This window comes from Nilaparvata lugens, chromosome X (assembly GCF_014356525.2).
Source record: "Nilaparvata lugens isolate BPH chromosome X, ASM1435652v1, whole genome shotgun sequence".
Lineage (NCBI taxonomy): Eukaryota > Metazoa > Arthropoda > Insecta > Hemiptera > Delphacidae > Nilaparvata > Nilaparvata lugens.
In genome coordinates, this window is record NC_052518.1 from 98,646,949 (window position 1) to 98,659,595 (window position 12,647).

General features: G+C 32.0%; 1 protein-coding gene across 1 annotated transcript in view; it reads right to left on the reverse strand.

Moving 5' to 3' along the window:
- LOC111052621 (ankyrin repeat and zinc finger domain-containing protein 1) overlaps window positions 1–12,647 on the reverse strand; it is a 37,162-nt gene extending 24,515 nt beyond the window's left edge. Inside the window, exons 1-2 of the mRNA XM_039442791.1 lie at window positions 12,404–12,647; window positions 1,648–1,784 (exon numbers count right to left, since the gene is read on the reverse strand). Of these exons, the coding sequence (XP_039298725.1) occupies window positions 1,648–1,759 (112 nt within the window). The 5' untranslated portion in view covers window positions 1,760–1,784; window positions 12,404–12,647. The remainder of the gene's footprint in view (window positions 1–1,647; window positions 1,785–12,403) is intronic.

The following is a 12,647-nucleotide window of genomic DNA, read 5'->3' on the forward strand; positions in this document are numbered from 1 at the left end:
TTTTTTTTTAATAACACAAAATGTAACATTGGAAATCAATTAATCAGTGAATCATTGTACTGAAAAGTGAATCAATTATGGTTATAAGAATGAATCAGGATTTAAAAAATTGGTAGATTCCCAGCAAGTAATTTGCATTCCCCCGCTTTTAAAGGCAAAAATTTTAGAAGTAACGTATGAAGTGACAGTGATCACATTGGATGAACGTATGTGCAAGTGCACGCGAGACCATGTATGGCCACGCATGCAGATGAGAAACATTCTGGAATGATCCATAGAAACACGTTGTGACTGCCTGTAGCTACTCACACTGAACGCCACCAGCAAGTGCACGCGTGAAGTGTGAGTGTTCCTATGACTCATTTGTTCTATGCATGGCCTCGCGTGCACTAGCACATACGTCCATCCAATGTGATCAGACCTTTAGTTTAATATTATTACAAATAATACTGTACCTACGACCAAGCAAAAATTCTATTTTATAAATAAAATAGTTATTATTTTTATTTTTAACATGCATATTATTGTCAAGTATAACAAAATTATATGCTGTTAAAACCATAATTGCAATCCAATAATTAAAAATAATACCCAAAATAGTACCAGTACATAGTTATTATACTGAGCTACACACGACTTGATGGCCTTCCACACATTTTTGTGTAGAAGCTGTTAGAACTGTCATTAATTTCAAGTACCACAGGCTAAATTTCTACCGACACTCGGACTCAATTTCGAAATAATAATAATTATGTGAATATATTGAACAGACTGAGCAAACTAACAACTATACTCGAAAGACCTTAATAAGAAAAAGTGATTTAGTCAACTATTAAATTAATTTATTGTATTATTGAATACTACCTGTATATACTCAACTCTTTGTATATAGGGCATGCCCCTGATTACAAATAAATTCTATTCTATTCTAGTGGCCTTATTGTAGAACAACATTGATAGTTTGTAGTTGAGAAATTCATCTACTCACAATGACTTATAGGAATAATTTTTCCCAAGTAAACATCCACAATGAACTGTTAATGATAAATAAAACGCTCACTTTTTCAACAATACAGTGGAATTTTTATAAGAGAATTGTAAATAAGTTACACAAGTAAACCTAATTGATTCATTGGTTTGGGTTCCCTTTGATGCTTGCCTTATCCTAGTTTTTTTCAGAAACAGGTCTCAGAGAGCCTTGTCTATAGAACATGGAAAATTGAGTATGAAGTATTAGGACCAATGAAATGTTAATGATGAATAAAACGCTCACTTTTTCAACAATATAGTGAAATTTTTATAAGAGTATAGTAAAGAAGCTACAAAAGTAAGCCTGATATTGATTCATTGGTTTGGTTTCCCTGTGATGCTTGCCGTATCCTTGTTTTTTCAGAATTGGTCTCAAACCCTTGTCTATGGAACATTGAAAATTGAGTATGAAGTATTAGGACCAGGTTAAACGACGGATATTCTAAAAAATTAAATGATTTATACTTTCAACAAATCACCAATCAAATGGGAGTATTCCCAATATATTGATGTAAGTTAATGTGATTAAAATAATAAATAAATACCTGTATTAGATAGGAAACAATTCATTTGTGAAACTCATTAACGTGGAAATAATTACAAATACACTTAACTTACCAACATCAGCCAATATTGGCAATTGCTGTAATTTCATGAACGGAGATACCTTGAGACCATCCATCAAGTCTCGAAAGTCAGTCGAGTGGATGGATACCATGGACGGCTCCATTTTTATTTTACGGTTTGATCAATCTCTGAAAAATATGAAATTCCGGTCTGACACTTTCTTTAAAAAACAATAGCATCAGTGATAATTATAGAAATGAACTGGAAACAGAATCTGAAGAAGTCACAGTGCATGACTAAACACAAGCCACGGTGAGTCAACTATAACTGAAAATATTACAAACTAACATAACCATAGTGAGGTCCAAGTTATAATGGCAGTGTTTGATTAGCAATGGTATTGCTATCATTGTCTATCAGCGGATAGCGCTATTTCTTTCTCTATTTGCTCTGTTGCCAGATCGTCTTTTAACAATGTAGAATTAATAATTATTCAACAAAAAACTTCATCTTAATCATGAAAATTCATTATGAAATTATTGAAAAATAGAATTTCTTGCTTAATAAAATATAATTATTTCAAACAAGAATGAACCGTTAATATTATTACATCAATAAACATGTATAATATAGAAGGCATTGACAAGACAGAGGATTGGAACGTTTTTCTCCTATCTTTCTCCACTGCCATTATAACATGAACCTCACTATGGGATCGCTTTTTAAGACACTTATCAAAAGTAATGGATCATCAAACTTATAGTTTTAATGGTCCATTATAATTAATAAACGTTTTAGAAAGCAGGCCCTAGTATTTCAAGTAGAAACAGATTATTTTGTTAATTTCATAGAAATTATCCATATTAATATTATCTAGGATTAATAATAATAGGGTGAATTATAACTTGATAGCAAATCAAGCAGAATGCTATTTTAATTCCCAAAACTTGGGAATTATTCTTCCCAAGTGAAATGTTGTTTTCTTGATTAATTAGTTGAATTATTAATTATGGTATTAAACGAAAATCCAAAGCTAAATGTTGTAAATCACCCTGAAGACTTCTGCTACTGCAAATATTGACAACAGGGTAAACAGCTAGATGGAAATTCGACGAGAGCTACTATCCAAAAAAAGTGGCTAGCAAATAATTTTTGAAAATTTGTTTAGAATATTTTTTTGGAAATTTTTCATTTTTTAGAATAGATTTTAGTTCTCATCCAATTTCCATCTAGCTGTTAACCCTGTTGTCAATATTAGCAGAAGTCATCGGGGTGGTTATAGCATTTAACTTTGGATTTTCGTTTAATAATAATTATTTTTCGATTAGCATTTGAATAAATGCAATATTTCTAATCACTTTCCATCCAATTAGTTGAATTTCTTATTTGGTCAATTCAAAGGCAGAAGGGCTTACAAAAATAGAGTTTGAAACACGAGCTGAAATTGAAATTATAGTTTAGGATATTCTTTGAAACAGGGGCATATATATAAGGAGGGGCCCAGCCCCCCCCCCCACCGAAATAATGAATATGAAGAAAAATCATTACAGTAATTACAGAAAAAAGTACAGTAATCTGAATTTTCGACGGCCTGACGGTAAAGTAAAAAGGGCGTTCAGCGCAAATTACCCTCTGAATATGAGCAGCAACTCTGATATGAAGTATCATGGGCGGGTGTTACTTAAAATCATTTAACCTAACATCAACCTTGGTCCCCCCAAAAATATATTCTATATACGCCACTGCTTTGAAAATAAATTCTTAGAGTCAACTCATAATTTTGAAGACATGACATGTTTCAGCAATAGTATATAGTATTATATTTGAAAAGGTATTGAGAAGCCCTAGAAGATACATCTTTAATGTAGGTAGTAATTAATAGAAGGTTTGGAAATTACCGCTGCTATCAAAACTTACAGTTACCAGATACTTCATCTAATAATAAGAACCTAGAAGAAAAACCACAAAATTTAAGTTATGTAACAATTAAAAAACTCGCACCTGTTTGTATTCTGCTTGTCTGACTGACACTGAACACCGACAAAGTTGTACTGTTTCTATGCCCCACCGATTTTCATGTCCTGGCCTATACTACTCTACAATGAACAGCTGATAGTCATCGACATTGGAGTAAAACTTATCAAATTGATAAAATATCTATCATTAAGATGATTCATATTCAACAGTGCAGTTCTTGTCAGCTTTAAGACCTTCACTTATATGAGTAATATTATTCATTATATTTCAAAATTATGACTGTAATATAGATTATCCAGAAATAATTATCTTCGATTTGTTCTATCGCAGATGAGAACTTTGAACTTCTGAAAAATGTAATATTGAAATAAAAATGTAATATTACAATAGTGCTACACTTTTCAAATATTATACTTTAATTTGTATGATAATTTTAATTTAATATAATACATAAATATTCCAGGCAATGAATGCTCAAAAAAGGGTATAGAGGGAAAAGTTTGCAAGACATTTTTTGACCCCGCAGTTCTGTTTAGGGTAGTGAGGAGCTAAACATATCAAAAGTCCCCACCCCTACCCCCTGTGATAAGGGGGTGGGGGTGGTTCAAAGGTACCATTTTTTGGTTTCTCGCATATAACTCGAAAATTATGCATTTTACAGACATGACTATTCTATAAGAAATTAAAGCTTACATAATGTCCTACAATATTGATCAAACAACTTTTTCTATATCTCTTTCACTTTTCGAGATATCCGCTCTAAAAGATGTGACATTTTAAAAAAAAAAAACACATTTTCCTTCGATTTTTTGCTATTGTTGTTCTTATAACTTTTGTAATATCGATGGGAAAAATCCATGCTGATCATGAGCTTATAGAGCATCAAATTCTCTTCAATTTTATGTATAATTTCACAAGTTTACGCACATCCCCATGACTGTTGCAGCAGCTTCAATGTTGAGTGTGAGATCTTCAGTTATGCAAAAATAGACCAATATGACAAAGGAATTTGGAGAGTATGTTATGAACACAATTTTTGACTTCGCAGCTTTGTTGGGACCAGTTAGGGAGTGAACATATCAAAAGTCCCTATCCCTACCCCTTGTGCTAAAGGGATGAGGGTGGTTTAAAAGTTGCATTTTTCAATGTTTTGCTTACACGCTCATATCTTGAGAAAAATGCATAATTTTCGAGTTATATGCGAGAAACCAAAAACTGGTACCTTTGAACCACCCCCACCCCCTTAGCACAGTGGGTAGGGGTGGGGACTTTTGATATGTTTACCTTCTCACTACCCTAAACAGAACTGCGGGGTCAAAAAATGTCTTCCAAACTTTTCCCTCTATAACACTTCGTTGACTGGGCTAAAATTTAAATTCGGAGCATGTAATGATTGGTTTACTGGGCCCTGTTGCATGAGAAAATACTTTCCCTATTCTAATAACCAGTGACTACCAATAATTGGTTTGTATTTTAATAAGCCCCAATAAGCCTGGGCCTCAATAAGCCCCAGATACTAAAAACCGAATGTTTTGTATCGATAGAAAAATTCAAGAAGTTGTATATTTGAAAAAATCAAATAACCAAAACTGGAGAAATCGACATAAAAGAAATGTAGGAAAATTTAGAAAATACAACAATTTTTTTTTCAGTGTTGTTGATTATGATGTAAAGTTTATGGTTATGTGGTGATCTACACAATCCAAATATTCGTTTGTAGATTTGTTTGATATTACGATTATTTTCCTCAAAAAATTTCATTGCTTTTAAATTTGAACTGCAATGTAAACGAAAAGGTCAAATCGAAACTACTAGTACCTCATTTTTATAATAATTTCACCTTATACATAAAATTAATAGTAAATTAATGACGCAGGTCATTACTTATAAAAGAACAAGATCATTCTTCATAGAAAAATATTCTTTTATTCTCAAATTTTATAAATTCGAATAAAGAATACATAAAATTTTAAATTTGAATACGGTATATAATTACTTTGATATTTATAATAAATTTCATACAATCGATTTAAAATAAAAATAATAAATACAGAACATAAAATAAATACTCATAAATTACAACATTTATATAATTCATATAAGTTCTTCGTATAGAAATATTAGAAATAAGACGTAAATCTTTGAAAGCAACATAAATTATAAATATGATTTAAATTATAATGTTCAAGAGGTAGACTTCATGATACTAAAAGTAAGAATCTTAAAGCTAAGCACATTACAAACTAAAAGTCTTAGAAATCAGTGTATAGATAATTTAAGCAATAGTTCTGTTATTGCAAATGAACACGCCCCGGTTTGGGATTAGGAATGAATAATAAATAAATTAAATCTATCAATCATTAACTAAAGTCTATCAGACCTTTCTGAAAGTCTTTTCATGCAATTCATCAATCTCCATTGGATTTTGCCTGTTGAGGCAAAAATTAGCCTATATGAGGACTGAATATTCAATTTAGAGAACAATGGAGATTGAGGAAGACTAATGTAGGCCTCAGAAAAACACATTAATGAGATGGCACAATTCATTAATAATGCTGCAGGCCTCAGTGGAATGCCTCAAAAAAGCATTAAGGATTCAGATTGTGCTGATTAATAGTAATAATATTCCAATTTTAATCCAAATATTTGGATAAATACTACAAACAATATTTGTTATTATTCTAAATATCTAATTATGATTCTACAATTGTCTTGTGGTAATTGAAATATGAAAATAGTAGATGGGATGGTGATAGTGAACAGGTGACATCTAAGCACATGTGACATATTTTGAAACATCCCCTTTTTTAAAGGAAAATCTGCAATTCAATCAACATTGCAAAATATAAAAAATCTAATCAGAACTTTACAACTTAGCCTTTATAATGTATAAATAAAGCATCATTATTATGTTCCAAAACTATCTGCCCTTATAACGTAATGGAAAGTTCATAAGAAACATTCACTCCTTCATAAAAATTCAATTGATCTATTAAAATAGTTATTAATACAATAATATTGTTAAAATACACAGCATGTAAGAAGAATGCAAAAAAAATATAAATTTATGCATTCCAATCAACGCAATTAACGATTCAATAAATATTCATAAGAGAGATTTCAGTGGAAATGTGATGTTATACGATACTGGACAACTCAATAGATATTTACTTAGCAACATATTAATACTGAATAAAAATAAACTAGGATGTTAAAATTGATAAAGATTTTTGAAATCGATCTCTAAATCATATAATGATTACAGTTTCTTTAAAAGTATATCGTTCAAAAAATATCACAAATAAATCGGTGGTATAGTTATATAAAATTTTTGGTAACCTGTTTTTGAACGAATTAATATAATTACCTATATATTTTCAAAGTATCAAAGATGATGCAATTTATATCGCATCTAAAATTATTGATTTCCCTAAATAAGTACCGAACTGTATTCAATAGAACAGAAAATAGCAACTTGCAGTAAATAAATCGATTTAGAAACGATCTAAAACCAATAGAATTTCTAGCAAGGAATTTTCATTTTTTATCTTTACAGTGGAGGGATTCTTTTTGTGAATTAAATAATAAAATTCAGCCCCTAACTACAAGCTGGATATATGAGAGATATATCACTTGACATGAGCGAAAGAATGTCATATTTATTTTTGTTATCTTCACTGGAGGAAAACTAATACACGGAAGGAGATCATAGAGTTAGGAAATATATATGACGAGTGTTTTGGTTTTAGATATGAATGAATGGGACGGTCAGAGTTTGTCAAGTTCTCAGTTCATCAAGTACCTATTTCAGCTATTTTTTCAGATACTGAAACAAATGGGAAGTTGGGCAGCTCAGATCGTCTAGTTTCACGGTATCCGGTCTTTGTTACAGAAAGATACACAGTCAGCTACACCGTTGCACATTAGTTGAGGAATAGGAACTTGACGAACTGAAAACTTGACGTACTGAAATTGAGGGCGGATCCTTGATCAACTGAGATCTTGATGAAGTGAATGTGGCCCGTATGCATAAAGTACAAGAATTAAATGTATTTGTAAATTTTGTTTATTTATTCAATCATTTAATACTACATATCTTCTAGAAAAGGACCACAGGCTGAAGCCCAAAACGATTTCAATAATGTTCTCGTTGAACATTCTAATAATTGATGAATTATTCTAATAATTCCGCGGTTGAATTATTCTAATAATAATGAACGGTTCTAATAATTCAGCGAGAAAACATCTCACCTGAGTTTTGTGGGAGTAAATGGAGTCGGTGGATCAATTCCTGGGACGTTGCTGTTCAAAAGCACCATCTGCCACGTTATGAACGAAAGGGAAAAGCCAATGACTGCTGGTTTGGCTGCATACCACGCGGTAACAGCTAGCGTCAACAATGAAAAGCCACATTCGGCGATGACTTGAATTGCAGCCGACCCTGTATCAAACAACCATTGATACAGTACGATTCATCACAAATTCAACATAGATAAAAAATAGCATAAGAAGATATCCCATGGTATAAAGCGTTTATGTTCCAAATTTCACTGTTAACTCACATCCAAGTAGATCTTTTTTGTGACTAACTCAAGCCGATAGTCCTAGTAGTTATTTTTCGTGACGATGGTAGTCTCTCATACTGTGCCGAACTTACACTCTCACTCCAACAAAACAGTAATAATCGACAGTGTTGGAAAAAATCAGCTTGAAATTTGGAACATAACGACCTATACCATGGTATATCTTCTTATACTATCTTTTATCTATGATTACAATGCAGTTACCAGTCACCCGAATGTCTGAGCTTCACTTTTAGAACCAATTCTACAAATCTCGCCCATTCGAATAAACGTCATTAATTCAACGAGGAAGTTTAATGGAAGAACAGTAAAAAATATAAAATATTTGTTTATGAAAAAAATGATCCATCTCGACACATAAAATGGTATAAGTGCTCGAAACTAGAAATTTTTATATAAAAAAGGGTACTAGTAATTTTCAGTTTAGTTATCATTAAAATAGCCCTATTAAAATACTTAATAAGGAAGTAAGTAATTTCAATCTCATACTGCAATGATTATTGTAAACAAGATCATAAAATATCCTTTATTAGGCGGAGTTAGGACTTTCAAGTCCTCTCTACCACTGAACATTGAAACGGAGGTTTGGTTGTATCATGAAGAAAGGATAAGCGTAAGGTAAGGTAAGCGTTAATAATAAACTATTTGTTTGTCTCTGGTTAAAATATCATTTCTGAGTTGATAAGCTGGATTGACAGTTAATAAGCTTCATCATAGATAATCATGAAGAATTGATTCTTGAGAGGACTTCAATGGATGATGAAATACAGTACCAAGAAAAATACATATACAGAGTGACACAGAATAACGGGAAATTTTAAAAACGCCATGAAACATTAGTGGGAAGGGCAAAAATGATTTTATTCAAACTAATATGAAGTTCAAGACTTGCCAGTTCAGAATTATTAATAACATCTATCACATTTTGACAATTACTTCTTTAAGATTGCTTCCTCCTGCACGAATACACTCTTGAAATCTGTGTTGACAATTCCTCATTGATCGCTGCAACATCTGCGTTTCCTGGTCCCATGATCTGTCCATCTGCGATTTTCTGTTTGTGAAGCTATCTCGAATCAAACGTTTTCACAACTTGACCAATAACTGTGGTTGAATCATAACAGACAATTCAAAATGAAATTAACAATAACCCGGCTGAAATGTTGCAGCAATCGTTCAGGAATCTCAACACAGATTTCAAGAGTATTTTCAAGTTGTAAAAACGTTTGATTTGAGATAGCTCCACAAACAGAAAATCGCAGGTGGACAGATCATGGGACCAAGGAATGCAGATGTTGCAGCGATAAATGAGGAATCGTCAACACATACACATTTCAAGAGTGTATTCGTTCAAAAGGAAGCCATCTCAAAGAAGTAATTGTCAAAAAGTGATAGATGTTATTAATAATTCTCAAATTGCAAGTGTTGAACTTTATATTAGTTTGAATAAAATCATTTTTGCCCTTCCCACTAATGTTTTATGGCGTTTTTAAAAGTTCCCGTTATTCTGTGTCACTCTGTATTTCTTTCAAGGTTCTGAACTATATGTGGAATATTGTTGAATTTCACATTTCACACCCAAGAATGTGTAAACATGCGAAACATTTTAAACGATGAAAATATTTCATCTTAATCATAATTTTTTTAGTTCGATAATATAGTAGATATTCTAATGTGAATTTATTTTTTATTAATGAACGAAGTTTAGTTACATTCTCGTGGGAAAAACATTAAGCCGTACTATTTAATTCATTCAAAAATATAACTGAGTAGCCTAGACGGTACATAAAAATCCTAACGTTGACTACGAAACATTTAAAATTAAATCATCTAGATATTCTAATTTGAATTTACTTTTTATTTGTTGATACAATTACAAATAATATGAATATGATCGGGATAGAACAACAGGCTTAGCCCAAAACCATTCTGTTCCCAAATTTCGATAAATAATAAAATGTCCGAAAAAAGGTTATTTTCTTACTGAGGAAAGTTAAGGTTCAATTTCTGTCCAAAAATATATATGAGCTAGAAATTTTGAATTTAGAATGATTAAAATACCAAATTATAGTCAAATATTGCACTTATGATTTAAGTAATATCCTTTTAGTTACATTCTCGTGGGCAAAAAATTAAGCCGTGCTAGTAAATTCATTCAAAAAAAATACTGAATAGCCTTTTAGTTACAATCTCGTGGACAAAAATTTAAGCCGTACTAGTTAATTCATTCAAAAAGATTACTGAATAGCTTAGAAGGTAAATAAAAATCGTAACATTGAATACGAAACGTTTAAAATTAAATCATTATCTTCAACTATCAACAATGTATATAAAATAAAAAAATAATCGAAACAGACGACTGGAGTGGTTAACTTGACAACAATATATGCCACTTGCATTTATCTATTGCTGACTTCATGACATGCATCAAACTAAAGATTACAAAATGACAAATGGTGCTTACAAATCGCACATTATCAAAACTGTTATAGTATTTTATTTCCTCACAGTGAAACAAACCTGAAGTCAATTCGAGCTGACAAGAATCAAAAGCAACGAAATATTTCCTAAACGAAGCTATCCAATTTTATCCTATGAGAAAAGACCCAAACACGTTCACTTGTATCTTATAAGATAGAAGAAGGACTAAACAGATTCTATATTTCACTCAAAGACAAAGAAGAATCCAATAAAAAGAAAGAGAAAATTGAAAAAGGAAGGAGAAATTAGAACAGCAGAAGATAAAAGCAGCATGACGATAATGTTTAGCTAGAAGTAGCCTATATCAATGAATTTTAGTACAAAGTTTTACAGACAAGTCTTGTTTGTAGTTTGTTTACATTGTTTTCCATAGCAGATTGTATCCATTTCAGCGGGAGCGCAGCGGGAGTTTACCATTTTCATAAATAATAATTTACTTCCATCTGAAATAGACGCAATCTGAAAGTTTTCTATCCGATGCTGACGTCACGATGGGGCGATATGGCAGTAGATGTTGGCTTCAGAGGCTAGACTTCCCATCGTGTCTATTCTATAACTGGTCTAAGCTATAGATAGTCAGTGACCAGATGTGTGAGCTGGTTTTAGACTTAGGCTACATCAGAGAAAGACCCTGATAAGTTCAACTTTCGATGCGTTTCAGTGTTGAACCATCAAAACAATCCTAATTCATATTTGTAGTTGACTGTTTTCTCTCCAACTATAAAAACGGAACAACTTCAAATGAATAGCCACCCACAATCAAACCTCTAATCAAAATCATAACAGAAAATTGGTCACGGCCTGGTCTATAGAATACTTATTAAATTGATTTAATAAGAGTGTCCTAGAAGCTTAGACCACGATAAGTCTAATTTTGACTTTATAGACGAATATTTTATTAGAAGACTAGCGACTAGATATGTGTGATATCTATATTGAGGTTCATGTTATAAAGTCAGCACCTAATTAACATTAACACTGGTTTGATACCCTTGTCTGACATTGGACAAAGTAGATAACTTCAGCCTTTTCTAGCTTCGCACCGTTACCAAATCGTTTGTTAGCTGTGAAGAAATATAGTGAACTAACAAGATACGGTATTCAATCTCAATTAAACGTAGTATACAAAATCATGAAAACTATTTTCTCTTGACAAATAAGTTAAAAATGAACATTCTTGAGATGAAATAGAACATTATTCACAATAATAAACATCAATATTAGATCATAATACCGGGATAACTTTAATCACAGCTATGTAGGTACAACAGAAGGTGGTGAGAATGGAAAAGTGACAACAAGGCCTGACTTTATAACAGGAAACTCACTATAGGTCCACTACATATTGACTTCATATTCACTGGACAGTGTTTCATTGAACCCCAACGTATCTTTTTACCATATTCTAGACCCCCTTCCCCAACAGATAGCCTATTTATAGCTCATAAAACATTGCAGAAAGTTGACATTTTTACTACAATTTAATGTTCAGCAATTGGGATATTCCATACACATCAATGTTTTCGAAACTGAATCATTGCACGATAATGCCCAATCCGAGTATTCATAATGCAGACTAGTATAGCTACAAAGCTTGTAGAGCCTACCATTTTAAAAAGCCCAACTTATTATTATGACCATTAGATGGGCATGGAACCCATAAGTGGTCGCTTTGAGCAAAATATAATTTAAAATAGTAATATTAATATCTACTAGTAGACCATGATAACAAAGTAGCCTATGTTGTAATTAGTGTTATTACTTACAGTAGGTAGAGGACGCTTTGCAGCATACTACAACAAATGAAACCAAAAATAAGAATTGAATTCCATGGGCATCAAAACGTTTAGTTGCATCCATTATACGCAAAATTTGAACAAAAAACAAACGGGAATTTGGTAAAGGAATGAAATAATTTTCTCTTTGGACTCCTAATCCTAACCAAGCTACGCCATATCAGAATCAGACTCAAGCACAGCAGCACACAAACCACTCTCGGTCTCAGACAGC